General features: G+C 34.2%; 1 protein-coding gene across 5 annotated transcripts in view; it reads left to right on the top strand.

Moving 5' to 3' along the window:
• Positions 1-20807, top strand: part of LOC134246157 (1-phosphatidylinositol 3-phosphate 5-kinase-like) — a 33746-nt gene that overhangs the window by 4455 nt on the left and 8484 nt on the right. For 3 of the 5 annotated variants that reach the window (XM_062728469.1, XM_062728472.1, XM_062728467.1), the window contains exons 4-31: positions 93-282; positions 809-989; positions 1160-1247; positions 1381-1538; positions 1705-1816; positions 2052-2163; positions 2565-2669; positions 2765-2842; positions 3132-3255; positions 3473-3653; positions 4651-4830; positions 5235-5381; positions 7166-7295; positions 7437-7531; positions 7696-8727; positions 9032-9214; positions 9566-9666; positions 9872-9943; positions 10067-10253; positions 10476-10654; positions 10838-10957; positions 11091-11199; positions 11356-11449; positions 11602-11689; positions 12088-12178; positions 19207-19309; positions 19676-19732; positions 20129-20158. In XM_062728469.1, the coding sequence (XP_062584453.1) occupies positions 93-282; positions 809-989; positions 1160-1247; positions 1381-1538; positions 1705-1816; positions 2052-2163; positions 2565-2669; positions 2765-2842; positions 3132-3255; positions 3473-3653; positions 4651-4830; positions 5235-5381; positions 7166-7295; positions 7437-7531; positions 7696-8727; positions 9032-9214; positions 9566-9666; positions 9872-9943; positions 10067-10253; positions 10476-10654; positions 10838-10957; positions 11091-11199; positions 11356-11449; positions 11602-11689; positions 12088-12178; positions 19207-19309; positions 19676-19732; positions 20129-20158 (4327 nt within the window). The remainder of the gene's footprint in view (positions 1-92; positions 283-808; positions 990-1159; positions 1248-1380; positions 1539-1704; positions 1817-2051; positions 2164-2564; positions 2670-2764; positions 2843-3131; positions 3256-3472; positions 3654-4650; positions 4831-5234; positions 5382-7165; positions 7296-7436; positions 7532-7695; positions 8728-9031; positions 9215-9565; positions 9667-9871; positions 9944-10066; positions 10254-10475; positions 10655-10837; positions 10958-11090; positions 11200-11355; positions 11450-11601; positions 11690-12087; positions 12179-19206; positions 19310-19675; positions 19733-20128; positions 20159-20807) is intronic. The other 2 variants (XM_062728471.1, XM_062728468.1) reach the window with 1 other exon arrangement.

Genomic DNA, 20807 nt, shown 5'->3' with positions numbered 1-20807 from the left:
GCAATCTTATTGTAGCAAGTGTTAATAGTAGAAACAAAAAATAACATTAAAAAATGACATAAATTTTCTGTAAAATTTTAATATATTTTCAGACCCCTCAAGCATATAAGGACAGTGACTTTAAGCAGTACTGGATGCCTGACAGCAGTTCCAGAGAGTGTTATGATTGTGGTGACCGATTCACCACCTTTAGACGGCGGCATCACTGTCGAGTGTGTGGACAGATATTCTGTAGTAGATGCTGTAATCAGGAACTACCAGGACGCATCATAGGCTATAAAGGTAGAAAAAAATACTAGAGTACATTGAGCACACATCTACACTAGCCAAGATTTTTCGGTCTGCACCGCTCCGAGCGACATATACTTTATGTACTTGTTATAGGTGGTATCTATGTGTGTACATACTGTGATAAGGTGGCTATACTTTATGTACTTGTTATAGGTGGTATCCATATGTGTACATACTGTGATAAGGTGGCTATACTTATTGTACTTGTTATAGGTGGTATCTGTGCGTGTACATACTGTGATAAGGTGGCTATACTTTATGTACTTGTTATAGGTGGTATCTGTGTGTGTACATACTGTGATAAGGTGGCTATACTTTATGTACTTGTTATAGGTGGTATCTATGTGTGTACATACTGTGATATTAAAAGGTGGCTATACTTTATGTACTTGTTATAGGTGGTATCCGTATGTGTACATACTGTGATAAGGTGGCTATACTTTATGTACTTGTTATAGGTGGTATCTATGTGTGTACATACTGTGATAAGGTGGTATACTTTATGTACTTGTTATAGGTGGTATCCGTGTTTGTACATACTGCGGTAAGGTGGCTCTCAGTGCCTTGCAGACAGAACCCACAGGAAACATGCATGTAGAGAGTGATGAACTGGGTAACTCCACTGAAATAGAGCAGTCTTCTCACCAGATCTGGGGCACCAAAGGGAGCAGATTATCCACAGACCAAGGCTCCTTAAGGTAAGTACAGATGTCCTCATGACAGAGCTAACTCATGAAGGGGAGGTTTTCTATCTTAATCATTCCTCAGCTCCCATAACTTTTGGTAGTTGGTAGATGATTATATTGAACATAAAAGTTTTTAAAGCTTAGTAAAATAGACTAGCCATTTGTGAACTTAATTTTTTTAGAGGTATAAACCCAAACTTCACCAGTCAGGAATCAGTGACAGACTTCTGTACGGAGCACATCGATGCCATTGATCCTAAAATCCTGGAGGTAATACAAAATGAATCATGAACTAAGACATACTTAAATTCATCAAAGCTGTGAAAATTGTGTTTTTGTTTAAATAAGCTTGAGTATATCGTGAGGTAGGTACAGGTATTCTAATTTCTTTCCCTTGATTTAGGACTCTGCACAGCTACGAGAGTTATGGCGAAAGCTTTTGGATCCCGTATCTGGTGTAGAAATGCAGAGCCACCGAGTCAAACTCAGCACATACAGAAACTGTGTCAGCGGGAATCGTGTGGTGGACTGGCTAATGAGGAATGATAAGGTGGCTCAAAGGTAAGAAAACATATAAATGTATTTATTTCTATCATTTTGCATGATTAGCAATCCTTCTCGGTAACGCCTTTTACATAAGTATGTTGAACATGATGTATAATATTACACAGGAAATCTGTCAGACGAAGTATACATAAATAGTTGATTTACTATACCATTTTTACAGATTACAGGCTGTTGCTATAGGACAGGCTTTGTTAGATGCTGGGTTTCTAGAAACTATTGCTGGTCAACCAAAAGTGTTTCATGATGATTTCACTCTGTACAAGCCTTCAGAGGTATCAAATACCAATTCTCTCATTGTATGATAAAATATGTCACCACTCATCAGTAATCAAAGCAAAATCAAACCAAACTAAAGATTGTAGAAAAGAGAATGGCCATATGTTGAAATTAGAAGAAGAATGGAATTGTTTCAAATAATTTTGCAAAATGAGCTAGTCTAAGCAATTTGATAATGAATACTAGGTGTGTGAATTTCTTTGTTATTGGAAAATTTTTTATCTTTGCCAGACCTCCCCCGTAGATCCACCCCAGATAGATGTGAAAGATGTTGAATCTTCAGAACAGAGTATGGAGCCAGAATGGTTCAAATCCATACAGTCAGATATGTCTATTGAAGAATGTGAGTCATTTATTATCTGACTACAATATGTACATGTATCTGTTGTGGAAATGTAAAAAATATTGTTAAATAAACAATTTTACTTTCCATTATTGCAATTCGAAGATTACTCCATAAGTTTCCTAAAGAATTGTACAGTGGACCTTCAGATATCCGGATGCCAGATATCTGGATGCTTCAGTATCCGGACGATTTTTCATCGGAACGGAATTTTTTAACTTTATTTTGTCTTGTTTAACTGGTAATTCAGATATCCGGATGCTTCACATATCCAGACAAATCGACTAGGAACCAAAGCGTCCTGATAAACGAGGCTCAACTGGATATGCTTTATAAAGTGTTCAGTTGATCCAGGACAGTGAAGGAAAATTTCCATTGAATTTTTTATGATTTTGTTGCAGTTTCAGCTTCAGAAGACTTCACTGAATCTAAGGATCCAAGGGCCTTGAAGAAAAAGAGTTCCTTTACAGTTAGTCAGGATTATAGAACAAATAGCTCTAAACAAGGTATAGTGGTGGAATAGATGTTTAAATTTCTCAAGACTCTTGTAAATGGAAAAAAATGTGACTATTATTATGACCATATTCTTATCTTACTTCAGACAATGATGGTGTGGAGTTTGAACCTCTACCTAGGACTGACTTAGAGGGACTAGGAGGCCAGGATGATTTGATATCAGGTCATTTTTACAGTACATGTAGTCAGATTTTATTGTGTTGTCCTTATAAAAGATTTAGTATTGTTCGACTGGCATTTTCTTGATATCATTAATGGAGCAAACGATAAGTTTGCAAAAGTTTCTATTGCAAGGTAAAGGATGTTTCAGTGTTAATACAGTTTGAACATTGTATAATACCTGTTATCTCAAACTTTCGTCTTGGCCTCTTTCAGTTAAAGAAACAAGGTTTTACTGTATATCATCCTGTGCACTTTTTTTTGTCATATTGATTATATGTGTACTTCTGTAGATTCCATGTTTACCAGTTCTCAGACTGTCACAGCAGAACAGCTGTCCAGTATGAACAGAGGGTGGAGGCACATTGATGCACTGAGAGAGGAAAATGGAGAGAAAGCAGCTTTCATAAAACTCAGGTCTGCTTTGATTTCAGTATAAATCTGCCTCATTTTAAAAGGAAATGATTGTACCGGTAGTTAATGTATATGAAACTGAAGTAAAGGTCAAGAAAACATGAAGATTTTGTAGTCTAATTCTGTGCTAAAATTGGGACATTTTATCTAGGAACATTATTTATTTTGCCAATTTTATTGAAAATTAATTAATCTATATATAAATGTTAAATTAAATCAGGGATGCCCACAAAGACCACTTGCGAGATTTGGCCAGTCAGATGTTGACACAGGAGGGACTGTCCAAGTCCTGGCTGGACATCATACTGGGCACAGCTGACCGTATCAGTCGTTATGTTTGTCCTGATGTGAGAGTAGAGAATGACCACATGGACATTAGGAAATACATCAAGTTCAAAAAGGTACCATTCACTTACATAATTGTGCGTGTACAATGTACTCTAAGTGTATTCATGACTTGTTTTACTTGCTTTTATATAGGGATGTCAAAATATTTATTTTCCTTAGTCGAATATTCGATTGCATTATTCGAACGATAGTCGACTATTCGGAACATTTTTTAAAAAAATTTCATCACCGAAAGTAGAAATAAGATGATGAAATCATATAGATTTACACCAGCAATTATATAATTTTCTAAAATATATGAATTCTCGTAAATCACGTACATTGAATTTCATAAATATTGGACTGTACATTCTTTCGATCTAGTACGCTCAGAGAATTATCAGCATGGTGTTTTTAAAGCTTATTAAAAATAATTGGAAAAGAGAGATGTAAACACACACAATCCACACATCAGGTCTTGTTCAATGAATTATTAGCCCGGCTATCAAAATGACATTACTATGTTAGGTTATTGTTTTAATGATTATCGAAGTTCAAAAACTTTACGGCGCTGGTGTGTTCCTACAGCATTTGGACATTCTTAGAGGTAACATATAAATTTATAATTGGTACAAGTCAAATTAATAATTTTCAGAGTCCAGTATAGCGCTGCATAATTTACTATAATAACAGAAAAATGTTGGTAATTGAGAAATAATTATCGCGGAATGTAATTACTGTACTGTCCATATGTACAATGTGGAAATTCATTTATATACTGTGACCATGTTTAAGCTCTTATTCGTCATACTATAATGGTTTGAGGAATGACGCTTTATCATTTTTGAGAAAATCTTTATCACCCCCTTTTTCTGCATTTATTAAATAATCGAATGTCGTTTCATTATTCGATAGTTGGTCCATTCGACTGATAGTCGAATAGTCGACTATTCGTTGACATCCCTACTTTTATAAAATCTAGTAAAGGAATTATTTTGCAGTTATATATGGAATGAGTCTACCATGCTTGAATTTTATTTGATGATATAAAGAGCTTCTTTTCTCCCAAAGATCCCAGGAGGCAACAAGGAACAGACATGTATGATTCATGGGATGGTGTTCACCAAAAATATTGCCCATAAAAAAATGGCCAGTCAAATTACCAACCCCCAGATCCTACTGATGAAGGGCTCTATTGAATACCAGAGGAGGATTAACAAATTCTCATCTCTAGAGCCTCAAATATTACAGGTAATTTTCTCTGGTGCCTCTAACATTACAAATCACAGTTTTGTCATCTAGTGCTTCAAATATAACAGGTTAATCACAGATTTGTTACAGTTCACAACAAGAATTTATCTTGGTATTGAAAATACATTGAGATGAACCAGTTCCTTAAAAGAATTAATGATAATAACTTACATGTATGTTTTATGCTGAATACTTCATTTGTTCTACCTTACTTTCCTTTGAATATATTTGAAATTTAGAAAAACCTAGATTTTAAAAGTAAACATGATTTTATTTGGTACTATAAAAATATGCATTAAAATTTACTAGAACAATCTTGTGGGAAAGACATTGTTAAATAATTGATGGAATTTTTTGAATTTTTGAAAAATCCCATTTTGAAGAATTTCATACTCCCTTCGCAGGAGGAGGAGTTTTTGAGGAACAACATAACTAAGATAGCCTCCCTGAAGCCCCGCCCAGACATACTGGTAGTGGAGAACACAGTGTCTCGCCTGGCCCAGGAATTCCTGTTACAGGAGGGCATCACACTTATCTTCAATGTTAAAATGGTATTTACTCTGATAATTCAATTTTAAACATAATCTACATGTATATGACTGCTGACTGAGGACCAAAAAAGCACAGTCAAGCATTGTTAAAGTGTTAGTGATCTGCAGTTTGTCTGTGAACAGTTCTGTACAAAATCTGTTTTAAAAGTAGTCTTCTATTAAGGTACATAATTTGATTATTGATTTATAATTTCATTGGTTAATCATTTAATTATGCAAGCATACATGCCAACTTTCCCGATTTAGGCGGGATCCTCCCGATTTTACCCTTTCATCCCGCCTTCCCGATCGGGAAAGAAAAATTGCCCTAATTTCCCGATTTGAAAAAATCACCAAAATTTCCGATTATAAAAGATTCCCTACCGATGAATTTTGACAATCGGGATAACAATGTCAGACTTGTTTATTCAATGCACTCAGATAAGTTTCATTGTTTATCTAACAATGTTAATTAACCACAGGAAATCACTTCATGCCTGAACGCATGCAGTTGTCTAGATACAAGTAGCTTATAGCTTGGGGCAATTAGGGGATTATCTTGTCAATTTTAAGGGGTATGCAAGGTGAAACACATAGATTAACGTGTTAATTGTTAGTCATTATATTAAAAACATAAATTAAAGACAATGAAATACTAATCAAACTATAAAATCGGAATCCAAAGAGATCGTTTTTTGAAAACGAAAGTAGAAAACTACAAAGCATAGCTGCTGATTTTATCTACCTATAATGAAAACTATTGTAAAGTTTGCCAGTTAAAATATTATGAAATTAAGATGAAACAATCAAGTGTATGTCAATTAGAATTTCTTTTCCCTTCCTTCTCCCAAAAGTAATATTTTTTAGGTATGTGCATGACTTAAGGAAATACCCACATGGCACCATCAAGCCTGACAAATTTCATGACTGTAAAAAAAATAATTCTCTTTTAGATAGGTGGTATAAATTTCAGTAAATCTAATACCTTATTAGAATTTCTAATTAGTTGAAATATAAATGAAAAAATCTCAAAAATGTTTCCAGAAACAGGACTTTACAGTATCAAAACCTCATATATTTTTTAGCCTTTGAAAAAAATGATTTAAAAGTTGTACAATTTTCAATTTTTCACTAAATTATGTGTCCTGGTAGGGAAAAAAATCATGTTTTTAATGAAGGATGCACTTATTTTAGCAAAAATATTTCGGAAAAAAAACATTTTTTAAAATTTTTTTTAAATTAAATTTTTTGTGTTAAATTAATCCTTTAGTAGTATTAATAAGTGATATCAAATATTATAAATTTTAAAAAAAATCATTTCATTATCATTTAATTTCACGACAAAATGTCGCGAATTTAGAGCTTTGAAAATTGTCGTCACGCGCTAAATCCCCCATGGGAATTTTCAAAAGTTGGCATGTATGTGCAAGCATCCTCAAGTAATGAAGATTAAATGTAAGGTAAAAAAAACCCACATGAATTAAAAAGACAAAAAAATCAATTTTAAATCTTTTTTCTCAAAATAAGCACACCCAATGAAAAAAATGGGCTTCTTGTTTTCGAAAGATACAGTGTAAATGAGCCATTATTATAAACAGACCAAAAGAAGGCATTCAGATCATTTCTTGCCTAAAGCAGAGCTATAGTTTCATCAGAGAACTCTTGTTTATTTAAATCACAAAATTTGATTCATATACCGGTATATATCTACTGTACGAACTGCTAACGTGCAGATGTAAGCAATAAGTTTTGTACCTTAACTGATATTGAAGGGTTTTTCAAATGCACATGTGTTTAATTTAAAGAGTGTGTTGGAAAGACTAGCCAGATTTACCCAAGCCTGTATAGTGCCATCAATTGATAGCATCGTGAGTGGACCAATCATCTTAGGCTTTTGTCACAACTTTAAGCTCTGCCACTTCACACTCCCTCATGGTAAATCTTACCAGAACAATATTGTTAAATACATTGTACTATCAGTAATATAAAGAGAGAAATATGGATGCATGAAATTCGTAGTCTGATCTTGAAATGTAAAAGGATGTTATGGTTTATGATTTGTGTTGGAAATTGTAGGTGAGACAAAGACCATGCCATGTTTTGATGGCTGTGCTACACATCTAGGATGTACAGTCACACTGAGAGGGGGAACTGTTAGTGAACTTAAAAGGGTAAGTATTGATGAATCTCTGGTATAAATACATCAACACCACTTTGGAATAAAGAGAATGTATTTTGATGAGACTATAATTTATAATGCATGCTAAGAGTGCTCTACCAATATTGTGTACAGTACTTGTGCACTGATATTGACCAAATATTTATAAATCCACAGCTGAAGAAGATAATGAAGTGGATGGTGTTTGTCTCCTACCACTCCAAACTGGAAATTTCATTCTGTATGGATGAGTTTGCTCTACCAGTCAATAAGGCCCAGACCAATGCTGTATCCCCTGGTATGGACGACCTGTCTGGCTCAATGGAGGTCCCCCAGCCACAGTCCTCAAGGCAGCAGGCTACCCCTGACGAGATGGTTCCCATTCCTGAGGGGCAGGAAGAAGTGGAGGGACTACCTGTGGTTCCCAGTGGGATTAACATGTGTGATGTGGGGAAAGGGAAGGGCATGAATGAGGAAGGATTGAAGACGGTGAAAAGTTTTAGTGAAATAAAAGAAAGTGAGGTGGTTGTAGAAATTCAGGATTTTGAAAATCAGGACAATGCAAGTAAAGCTAAAGATTCAGAGAATGTAAAGGAAAAGAAGGCAGAAGAGGTGGTCATCATTCAAGAGGAAAGCCCAACTGTTCTCATTGAATCAGACAGGATTGTGATTCAGCCTGACAGCAGTGTGGGTGTACCTGTAGATCAAGTGAGTGAAAACACCTCGGAGAATCACGGAGGTTATAAAATGTTTACCAGAGGAAGTCGGCCATCGTCTGCCAAACACCCTGTGGGACTGGAGATATCTGATCAATCCGATCCGCTGTATAATTACCAGAAAAACAAAGACGAGACAATCTTCTACAGCTCCCACACACTCCAGGAGAAATCTCTGAAACACTGTCAGAAATTCAACAAACTTTTAAAAGAGGTCATTCTTTCCAGTTCGCCATTCATCAATTATGAATTGCCCTATCTGGAGACAGAGGAAGGGTCTATGTGCAATAACAGGAAGTTCTTCCCTGAGGAGATTTACTGGTCCCAGTACTTTGAGTCGGAGAATCAACAGGAGAAGAAGAAGAGTAAGAACATAGACTACCAGCCCCCCGTGAAGAAGCCGGTGTTAGAGTGGTCCAGGGTGGAGGTGGTAGAGGCCCACCCTCTAGTGGTCAGTCAGCTCTGTCTCCCTATCACTGACAAGTCAATGCAGGTGAGTGTGTGAAGGTGTTTGTCATGTTCTTATCAACATGTGTACCCTGTAGAATATTTATTTTAAGGATTTACATATCCTTGTAAATTTGTAATGTATGCTACAGGCAAGTCATTTTATGGTTTTGGCTATTCTTGAAAAATGCAATAAATCAATATGGAAATGATTTTTTTTATTTACCTGTAAATGTGATTTTTGAAACAGAAAAAGAGAAAAGAGGTAAATCTTGAAAATTCCCAATCAAGAATAGTCTGTGCTGAAATTTATTACAATGTATTACTTTTATAAACATTTATTTATTCAGGACATGCTGGCTGACTTTAGAGCAAGAGGAGGGAGATTAAAACTAAACTATGACAAGCTACCCAAGGGACCTGTGATATCTTATGACAAAAAAGTTGCTGTGCCATCTAGTGATAAAGCTGTCACTCAGAATGGGACACTTAAACCTAAAGAAGTGGAAAGCCCCAAAAGGACGCCTACTAAGGTATGATTATGTTGATGGATCATCATTGAGAAATATGAATTTATTTAAAATAGGAATTTTGGGGTTAGTAAAACTTTGTTATATGTACACGCAAGAACATTAAAGTAAACATGGTAAAGTTGATTCAACCCAAGTTAGCTAGAATTTTGTCATATATTTATAGTGCTGTTACATTATATCGTGACAAAATTTGATGTTGATTTAAGAATTACCATAATGTATTTCACAAATTAATTAAGGAATGTTCTCTACTTCCCTCCTTTAAAAAAAAATTATATTGATAAATATTTTGGATCATAAAATACCTCCTGCGATGGGTGGCAGCTAACCTTTATAAATTGTTTTTGTCAGCTTGATTGCCTGGACTTTGCCCAGCATCAGAGATTGGTGGTTCTACTCAGCAGTTATTCTGAGAAGTCAGAGAACCACCCCATGCCTTGTCTTCCTCCTCAGTAAGTACAATGTATTCAAAAAGTGGAAATGTAGACCGAACCAAAGCTCTTTGGGTTTCTGATGGTTTAATCATATAGATAAAATGTTTTAGAGAAAAGCTTCAGTGGCATGTAAATGAAGCAACAGTGAGTTCACCCATGTTGTATACATTTGTCCTCTTATTGCATTTTATATGTTGTCACAAAGTGAATACTTTTACTGTAGATTAATTACAATGGAATTTTATGGAAGCCAGGACATAACACTTGGTGGATTCCTTGAAAAGTTCTGTTTCAGGTAAATGTGTTGACAAGCAAAATATTTTCAAGCACAATATTAATTTATTGTAAGGGATCATTTTAATAACCGGGTACATGGACTATTAAATGGCATTTAATTGAACACACTCCTCTATTATAGGGAATCCTACTCCTGTCAGCCCAACGTGTGTACTTCAGCTACCTGTGATGTCCCTATGTTGGACCATGTTAGAAGGATCATTAACAGCAATGGTGCCATTTATATCTCCCTGAGAAAACTTCCCAACTGTGTTCCTGGTGGTGAGAAGGCCCTGATGATGTGGAACTGGTGTAGGAAATGTAGACAGGTTGGGGAAATTGTGTTATACCTACAAAGCATGAATTGAATCCTAGCAATTCTTTAGAGTAAATTTCTTGTAACCACTTCCCAATTTTAATATTTTTAAAGTAAATGTAGAGTAAATCTCGATCAGTAAAAACTTTCATTTGTAAAGAAAAAAATCCATTTGTGCATACTGGTATTTAAAAAGAAAGTTTAATTTTCTATTGATTCTCTACAATGAATGTAGGCAACACCTCTTGTTCCTATGAGTATGGACAGCTGGAACATGTCTTTTGCTAAATACTTAGAGCTTCGATTCCATGCAGCCTCCTTTGTCAGAAGGGTGGGGTCAGAGCCATGTAGTCACTCCTTACATCATTTCTTCAGTCAGTACTTTGGACACAGAAACATTGTGGCTACCTTCAAGTATGTATCAGAGTTGAAATTCATTATGTCAATGTAAAATGTATTTTATTTGGATGATATCATCTTAGTTTTCAAATGAATTAAATAATTGCATTAGACATGTAATATTGTGTTTATTTGGCATGAATCCAATGTGTAATGAAAATTTGGGGGTTGCATATTTTTTTAAACAAAATATTTCAGATACTACCCAATAAGCAGAAAAGAAATTGTTCTTCCTCCACCAATCATAAGCATTGAAGATGGAATGCAAAAATCTCATTGGACGAGACTCAAAGATGAAGTCAGATCCCTAACTTCAAAGTATGTTGTACAATTACATGTATGTCAAAATCCTGATGGTCAATATGTACACATAGAACTTTCCATTAAATTTGAAAAGATTTTGAAACTGAGCAGAATCATGTCCTCATATCTAATTTTGGGTGTTTTGCAGATGTACAGACATGTTTGCTTCTATTCACACCACCATTGTGAACACTAACTGTGATGCCCATAATGAGACCCTAAGTAAACTCATCACAGACTACAAGGCCATTATTCCAGTAAGACCATTGTCAAGCACTGACATTTTCTTTTTTGTGTACAAATTTTTTCTTGATTTAATGAGGAGCAGGTTATCAGTGCATGTTAACTGTATTTACGTTAGTCATGATTATGGTTTTCTCAGATTTATTTCTTTTATTTCTAATTTATTATAGACAGAGAAAAGCAGAATAAAAGACTTGGCGGATAACACAAGACAGTTGCTAGCAGATATCTGGGTAGATATTGACAGTGGCACTGACACTAGAGGTACAGTAGATAAAATCTATGTTCAACACCAATTACATGTATTAAAAGATAAACTACATGTACATGTGCATTTATCTGTATGAGCATTTCTTGAAGATTTTAATGGAAGTTCACTTTTTGTATTGGACAGTAATGAATTGTTTCTATTTCAGATATTACAGAACAGCTTTATCTAATGCAGGATAATGTTGTTAGAATAAAACGACTTATAGCGGATGCCATACACAACTGGAACCTCAAGTACATCCTTAATTTATTTTATGCTTGATGCATTTAATCATGAATTACACAGTGCAATTCCACACTGATGATTCCACGGTATTTGGAATGCTCAAATATCTACATCTGATCATTTCCGATGTAGTATTAAGTCTGTATATGAGCATATAAAGCTACTTTTGCTCTTCATTTCAAATATTGACTGTTACAATAATTAACATGTAGCTATAAAGAAATGGATCTGTGTTTTCAAGTTTCAACAAGTATGAATGTTTTTTGTGTTCAACCAGGAAATGAATTGCACTGTATACCTAAGTTGCAAGTACATCACAATGCAGATAATATTTTTCAGTAAATTTTGTTACATTTTTTTCACATTAAAGTGTTAAGCCTTCTAATGCAGTCTTTTTTTGTGGTAGGTTACAAGAGCTGATAACCCAACAAAAGAAATTCAACAAACAAGCCAGAAAGGAAGCCACGCCACCCCCACAGGAAGAGGACAGTAAACTGGTATTGAGAATTTTGTGAATTTAATGAATAGTATTAAAATGGTTAAGAAAAAAGAAAACTGTTTATTCAAAAAGCTATTTTTTAAGTCTGATTAGAATTAATTTTTCAACTCCTTTTAAGGGAAGACAGGACACATGTCACATGACTAAAAAGACATATTACGTCATAATCTGTGATGATATACATGTTAAACGTTGTTAAAATCAACAGTTCTCATGTAATTTTATTCTAAATTCTAAAATTGTTTTTTAAAAATTTAATTTTAGAAATTATTATTAATAAAATTTTTAAAGATCTTGCCATCATTTAGATTGTATTGTGAAGTTGCCCAATCGACACATTTGTTTCTCTTTACCCTGCAGTCAGACGTAGTGTTTGAATTCTCAGTGCAGCGAGATCAAGTACACACACCCGTCATGATCAGTTTTATTTCATAATAAAACAAGTCACAGTCAATGTATTGTGATCAATTTCTGACGCGGGTATGTTAAGGAAGCATATAAGTAATTTTTCGGGAAATTTAGACTTTTAAAGAAAATTAAGTTTGATAATTTACCAAAACCGCTGATAAACGTAAATTATTATGAATTATTGCTTAAAGATAAAAGAGTGTCTAACACAACGACGTGCTCCGCCACCACGGCATCACGTGACTTCTATTAATAGCGAAATTTTCCTTCATGAATGAGCTAACAGAACAACAATACCCCGGAGTTTAGTAATTTATTTGAGTAAATAATGTAGTTGAAAAACATCTACATGTATATTGCCTAAAAAGTGCTGCTAGAATCCCACTGTCTCGTCAGTAAAATAATTATTCCACACATTCGCACGAAACCTTACCCGATGTTTTGAATTTTTAGCTCACCTCAACGAAGTTGGGGGGAGCTTATGTGATACCCTCGGCGTCAGCGTCGGCGTCGGTGTCGGCGTTCCGGGTTAAGGTTAAGTTTTTTGGAGCAGTTTTCTTTTTAAGTACTTCTATGTCCTATATTGATTAGACATGCATGGAAGATGTTTCTAATGTGTTTCATTGTACCAGTCAAAGTTTCAGATGCTGCAATTTCAGCAAAGGAATGACCAGGTTAATGTTTTTGGTGCAGGTTAACATTTTTGGTGCAGTTTTTAGCTCTACTGGTCAGAGACCAGAAGAGCTTATGCGATAGTAAGGTGTCCGTCGTCCGTCCGTCTGTCTGTCTGTCCGTCTGTCTGTAAACAATTTTTCAAAACGCTACTCCTCCTACAGTTTTGGTCTGATTTCAATATAACTTGGCACACAAGTAGACTACACTAAGATACATAAAATAGTGCATCGGTTTTTGATTTCGTTGAACGGTGTTGCCATGGTTACTAAAAATAGAATTTTCTTTGAAATTCCTTTAAAACGCTACTCCTCCTACAGTTTTGGTCTGATTGCAATATAACTTGGCACACAAGTAGACTACACTAAGATACATAAAATAGTGCATCGATTTTTGATTTCGATGAACGGTGTTGCCATGGTTACTAAAAATAGAATTTTCTTTGAAATTCTTTAAAATGCTACTCCTCCTACAGTTTTGGTCTGATTTCAATATTACTTGGCACACAAGTAGACTACACTAAGATACATAAAATATTGCATCGGTTTTGATTTCGTTGAACGGTGTTGCCATGGTTACTAAAAATAGAATTTTCTTTGAAATTCCTTTAAAACGCTACTCCTCCTACAGTTTTGGTCTGATTTCAGTATTACTTGGCACACAAGTAGACTACACTAAGATACATAAAATAGTGCATCGGTTTTTGATTTCGATGAACGGTGTTGCCATGGTTACTAAAAATAGAATTTTCTTTGAAATTCCTTTAAAACGCAACTCCTCCTACAGTTTTGATTTGATTTCAATATTACTTGGCACACAAGTAGACTACACTAAGATACATTAAATAGTGCATCGGTTTTTGATTTCGATGAACAGTGTTGCCATGGTTACTAAAAATAGAATTTTCTTTGAAATTCCTTTAAAATGCTACTCCTTCTACAGTTTTGGTCTGATTTCAATATTACTTGGCACACAAGTAGACTACACTAAGATACATTAAATAGTGCATCGGTTTTTGATTTTAATGAACGGTGTTTCCATGGTTACTAAAAATAGAATTTTCTGTGAAATTCCTTTAAAATGCTACTCCTTCTACAGTTTTGGTCTGATTTCAATATTACGTAACACACAAGTAGACCACACTAAGATACATAAAGTAGTGCATTTGTTTTTATTTTAATGAACGGTGTTGCCATGGTTACTAAAAATAGAATTTTCTTTAAAATTTCTTTAAAACGCTACTCCTCCTACAGTTTTGATTTGATTTCAATATTACTTGGCACACAAGTAGACTACACTAAGATACATAAAATAGTGCATTTGATTTTAATTTCAATGAACGATGTTGCCATGGTTACTCAAAATTGAATTTTCTTTGAAATTCCTTTAAAACGCTAGTCATCCTACAGTTTTGGTCTGATGGCAATGGCTTCTTTTCTCATCCTTTGTTATAAGTACAAACCAGTAGAGCTACAGTCTCGACAGAGACTTCTGGTTGGTGTAGGTCTCATTTCCAAGTTTCTATGAGACATATAATGACCAAACTTGCATGGATGGTACATCTTAGGATGCATACTACCAGTCTTGCTTCGAATGCTGAATCTGACCTACATTTTCCGGTTGAGTGAACAGGTTAAAGTTTTTGGTGCAGGTTTCATTTCCAAGTTACTATGAGACATATAATGACCAAACTTGCATGGATGGTACATCTTAAGATGCATATTACAAGACTTGCTTCGGATGCTGAATCTGACCTACATTTTCCGGTTGAGTGAACAGGTTAAAATTTTTGGTGCAGGTTTCATTTCCAAAGTACTATGAACCCTATAATGACTAAACTTGCCTGGATGGTACATCTTAGGATGCATACTACCAGACTTGCTTCGGATGCTGAATCTGACCTACATTTTCTGGATAAGTAAACAGGTTAAAGTTTATGGTGCAGGATTCATTTCCAAGTAACTTTGAGCCCTATGACCAAACTTGCATGGATGGTACATCTAAGGGTGCATTCTACTAGGCTGGCTTCAGAAGCTGAATCTGACCTACATTTTCCGGATTAGTGAAAAGGTTAGTTTTTAGCTCTACTGGTCAGAGACCAGAAGAGCTTATGCGATAGTAATGCGTCCGTCCGTCTGTCTGTCTGTCTGTCTGTCTGTAAACAATTTTTCAAAATGCTACTCCTCCTACAGTTTTGGTCTGATTTCAGTATAACTTGGCACACAAGTAGACTACACTAAGATGCATAATTCTGTGTATCGGTTTTTGATTTCTATGAACGGTGTTGCCGTGGTTACTAAAAATAGAAATTTCTGTGAAATTCTTTCAAAATGCTACTCCTCCTACAGTTTTGGTCTGATTTCAATATAACTTGGCACACAAGTAGACTACACTAAGATACATAATTCTTTATATGGGTTTTTGATTTGGATGAACGGTGTTGCCGTGGATACTAAAAATAGAAATTTCTGTGAAATTCTTTCAAAATGCTACTCCTCCTACAGTTTTGGTCTGATTTCAATATAACTTGGCACACAAGTAGACTACACTAAGATACATAATTCTGTGTATGGGTTTTTAATTTCCATGAACGGTGTTGCCGTGGTTACAAAAAATAGAAATTTCTGTGAAATTCTTTCAAAATGCTACTCCTCCTACAGTTTTGGTCTGATTTCAGTATAACTTGGCACACAAGTAGACTACACTAAAATACATAATTCTGTGTATGGTTTTTGATTTCGATGAACGGGGTTGCCGTGGTTACTAAAAATAGAAATTTCTGTGAAATTCTTTCAAAATGCTACTCCTCCTACAGTTTTAGTCTGATTTCAATATTACTTGGCACACAAGTAGACTACACTAAAATACATAATTCTGTTTATGGGTTTTTAATTTCGATGAATGGTGTTGCTGTGGTTACTAAAAATAGAAATTTCTGTGAAATTCTTTCAAAATGCTACTCCTCCTACAGTTTTGGTCTGATTTCAATATAACTTGGCACACAAGTAGACTACACTAAGATACATAATTCTGTATATGGGTTTTTAATTTCGATGAACGGTGTTGTCATGGTTACTAAAAATAGAAATTTCTGTGAAATTCTTTCAAAATGCTACTCCTCCTACAGTTTTGGTCTGATTTCAATATAACTTGGCACACAAGTAGACTACACTAAAATACATAATTCTGTTTATGGTTTTTGATTTCAATGAACGGGGTTGCCGTGGTTACTAAAAATAGAAATTTCTGTGAAATTCTTTCAAAATGCTACTCCTCCTACAGTTTTGGTCTGATTTCAATATAACTTGGCACACAAGTAGACTACACTAAGATACATAATTCTATATATCGGTTTTTGATTTCGATGAACCGTGTTGCCGTGGTTACTAAAAATAGAAATTTCTGTGAAATTCTTTCAAAATGCTACTCCTCCTACAGTTTTGGTCTGATTTCAATATAACTTGGCACACGAGTAGACTACACTAAAATACATAATTCTGTATATGGGTTTTTGATTTCGATGAACGGTGTTGTCGTGGTTACTAAAAATAGAAATTTCTGTGAAATTCTTTCAAAATGCTGCTACTCCTACAGTTTTGGTCTGATTTCCATATAACTTAGCACACAAGTAGACTACACTAAGATACATAATTCTGTATATGGGTTTTTGATTTCGATGAACGATGTTGCTGTGGTTACTAAAATAGAAATTTCTGTGAAATTATTTCAAAATGCTACTCCAAATACAGTTTAAGTCTGATTATAATATAATGTGGCATGCAAGTAGACTACACTAAGAACATAAAGAGACTTAATCAAGGATCATTATTCTATTTATTGCTGTTGAAAAGTTTCAACTCCCAACTGCTTTTAAGTACTTTTCTCTTCCTTTGCTATAATGACAAACCAGTAGAGCTTCAGTCTCGACAGAGACTTCTGGTTTATACAGGTTTCATTTTCAAGTAACTTTGAGCTCTATGTTGAACAAACTTGCATGGATGATACATCTTAGGATGCACACTAATGGACTTGCTTCAGATGCTGAATTCGACATACATTTTCCAGATAATAGACCTCCTAAAAGTCATGGGTGAAGGTCTATCACCAAGAAACTATAAGGCTTATATAAACCAAAGTTGCACAAATGATGCATCAAAGGATGAAAACTCTCAATCTTGTTTCAGATGCTGGATTTTAATTACATTTTCATGATGAAGAACTAGTTTTAAGTTTTTATATAGGTCTATTCCAAAGTATCAAAATTGCATAAATTTTGCATTTTTGGATGTACACATTTTGTTGGTTAATTGTGTGACTTAATTTGCCTTACTTAAAGACAACATTCGTTGAGGTGAGCTCTGTAATCTCTGATTACCTATGTTTTTACACATGAACCGAGGTTTTTCGTAAAACCATGCTCAACTCGGGATTCTAGCAGCACTTTCCAAGTATTTTAGGAGGCAAACTTTTCATCTGTACAAATCTTATGTTTTGAAATATACAGCTTATTATTGTTCTGTTGAATTATTTTTGTCACAAATGACAAGAGGAAAGGCCGACCGGGATACGTATATAGCTGACTGTCTTCGAAAGAGAATATAATCGATGAAAATAAATTAGCATACCTGTTTTATTAACTGAATTCCATATGAATTTCACAAAATATTCACGATATTTATTTTTAAACTCCATTCTACGTATCTGTGTACATGCCGTCTTAGCCAAATTCTCTTTACACGACATAATCAATTCCAATGTTACTTGATGTACACATATGACGTCATCGGTGGTAGATTTTAATCTAAATGACTGAATACAGCATAACAAAATAAGAACATTTCATTTTTTGTTATTTTTTACACGTTTCTATTCATTTTATAGAATTAAATTACATCTCTAAATACCAATATTACAAAAACTTGTGTTCTAGAATTGACGTCATCTCGCCTACTATGACGTCATAATGTAGCACTGATTTAGTCAAGGTAGAATATTTTGTATGCTTCCTTATTCCCCCTGCGGAAGCAGATTTTTTTAAATTAATATTTTTTCGTGTTTAGTACCAGAGATTCTCTCTATTTAGATAATTTTGAATGTTTATGTTTTCGTGTGACGTCACAATTGATTTCCCGCACTCGGAAAATACAAACATGAAGCGTTTTTATCATGCTTATGTCTAATTCAACGATGTCCTGTGGGATATTGAGGTAAGCTTCACCCTGTTATATTTATGCAGTAAATAATTACGATGAAGGACTGACATTCAATCGTAAATTTAGAAATATTTATTGACAGAATTTTTTCCAAATGACGTTTTTGTCATTGAAGCTGCCTTGAAAAATGCAGAAATTATCCCACCCAAATACTATATAAAATTAAAACAATTGCTTTCAGATAATTTAAACACTATAAATATTCTGAAATATTTGATAATATAGTGTTATCTATCATATTTATCGTTTGTGCGTAAAAATTTGCATTATGGACTCCGTTATGGGCCCGTAAACATGAAGTATTTAAACTCCATACAAACTCTAAACAGGGCGGTATTTGTGGGTGATATCTTTTAAATAAGTCAAGAAATCCCATGACAGGGTCGTTTTAAAATGTTAAGTACATATTAAATTAGTAATATAAAAAATACGAAAAAAATTCACTGATAGGAATTTTTTCAGCGAAAGGTCCTGTTCATCCTTAAATGCATATAATTTCTACAATTGCTTTTTGATTGTGGAGAGCTGTCTAGCCTGATAACTAAAAGTAGAATTCTATGAGAAATGCTTTCAAATTGTTACATTTTACTCCTTAATTGTTTAGTTGAGGTTGATTTCAGTACAATTTCGCACAAGTTAAGAAACATTATGATACATAATTCTGTAAATGAAACAAAATAATTTATCAGTTGCATATGCAACAGTAGTCTCATCCGAGTCTTATTTTTCACAGAGTACATCATCTTCCTCTCGACAGTTAGGGATTGAGGATTCCCAGTCCACTTCAGAGTTTACAGAGATAGAGGCTTCCCAGGAGGTGGATCCAGAATCCAGAGGTGTGTGCTTTCTTATCCCCCACACTGAAATATCAATTTAAATACAGCTGAGCTTTGATATGCCAAATACAGATATCTGGAATACCCTAATATTCCAAAGTCAGTTGGAAATCCTTAATACTTTTTAGTTGTACATGTATTTTAACATCAACATCTTGAATGCCCAGATAACTATTAGTTTTTCTTGGTTCCATTGTGTCTGATATAATGATTCTCACTGAACTGAAATAAAGATAATGATAAAAGAAAGTATCTTTTTATCTGTATTCAAACTGTAATTTTCCTTAATTGTTTGGTAAAAACAATGTTGGTATGAACAATGGCAACCAGAAAAGATGAATTAAACTTTTTCTTTATGTCTTTCAGCTTCCTCTATGCCAGTGAAAATTAATGATGCAGTAGAATCCAACTTCAAAGAAACATGTAAGTACAGATTATAAGTACATTTTAATTGTTGTACCCAGTTTTCACTAAAGATGAAGGATAGTCATTTAAGTCTTTCTGTCCATATGCCCATCTGTTTGTAATTCTTGCAGATTTCAAGAAATATCTCCAAAAGTTTTGGAGCTTTTTTTGTAAAATTTTATGCCACAACTCCCTGTGCCATACTAGAGACCCCTAAATATGTTTTTTAAGTAATACCGGTAACTTATTTTGTCATCAGTGTGCTCTTTTATTAGAAGATGTTCCATTTTGTGGTGTCTTTTTTTGGGGGGGGGGGGATGGGGGAGGTCAATATATTTTATTATATTGAAATTTAAATGGCTAGGTTATTCTACAGTACACAAGAGCATTTGAAAATATATTTACCTTTTGCAGCCATCAGCGATTTTATCCTCGTAGATGAAGGTTTGATTTCAAATTCATTAGTTTCTGCTTTATTATATTTTTTTAATTAAATTTTCATTCGTGACTAATTCCAGTATGCTTTTTCTTGTGTGTGCATTTCATTGGTGTCCAGAAGATCTTTATTTCATTTTTTAAAAAGATTGATAAATGTTTATATGTACTGTATTATTTTTGTGCATTGTTCAGCATTTCAGGGGATAAAATACATGTATCTCTATCATCATGCAAATACATTAAATCATGCTTTTGATTAATTACGTTAGATATTCTTTAGAAAATCATTTAACTTGCTGAAACTATGTGCAAAATATATATTAAAAAGGTAAATAATAATTTGCTTTTAATTCATAAAATAATTCTTTGATATTAGATACTGCTGTTTACTAAACATGATGAAGGATTCCTTTAACTAAATAGTGCACAAATACATCTTGTGTATTTTTTTTCATGATGTCATTTTGGGGCTTTGCATTTAATCCATTTCTTGAATACTGTGAAGGATTCAGTCATGCATATACAAATTCATCTACAACTGGTGAAAGCATTTTCAATCTTTTCGAAATTTTGTACCTTGTTATTGCATTTCCCAAAGGAAGATTTCCATGACATATTGACAATTTTTTTTTAATCTGCACTTTATTGGTACATT

The sequence above is a fragment of the Saccostrea cucullata genome, unplaced genomic scaffold, assembly GCF_032062105.1.
Source record: "Saccostrea cucullata isolate Sc308-1 unplaced genomic scaffold, CSIRO_AGI_Scuc_v1 ctg47, whole genome shotgun sequence".
Classification (NCBI taxonomy): domain Eukaryota; kingdom Metazoa; phylum Mollusca; class Bivalvia; order Ostreida; family Ostreidae; genus Saccostrea; species Saccostrea cuccullata.
This window is presented reverse-complemented; position numbering and strand designations above follow the sequence as displayed.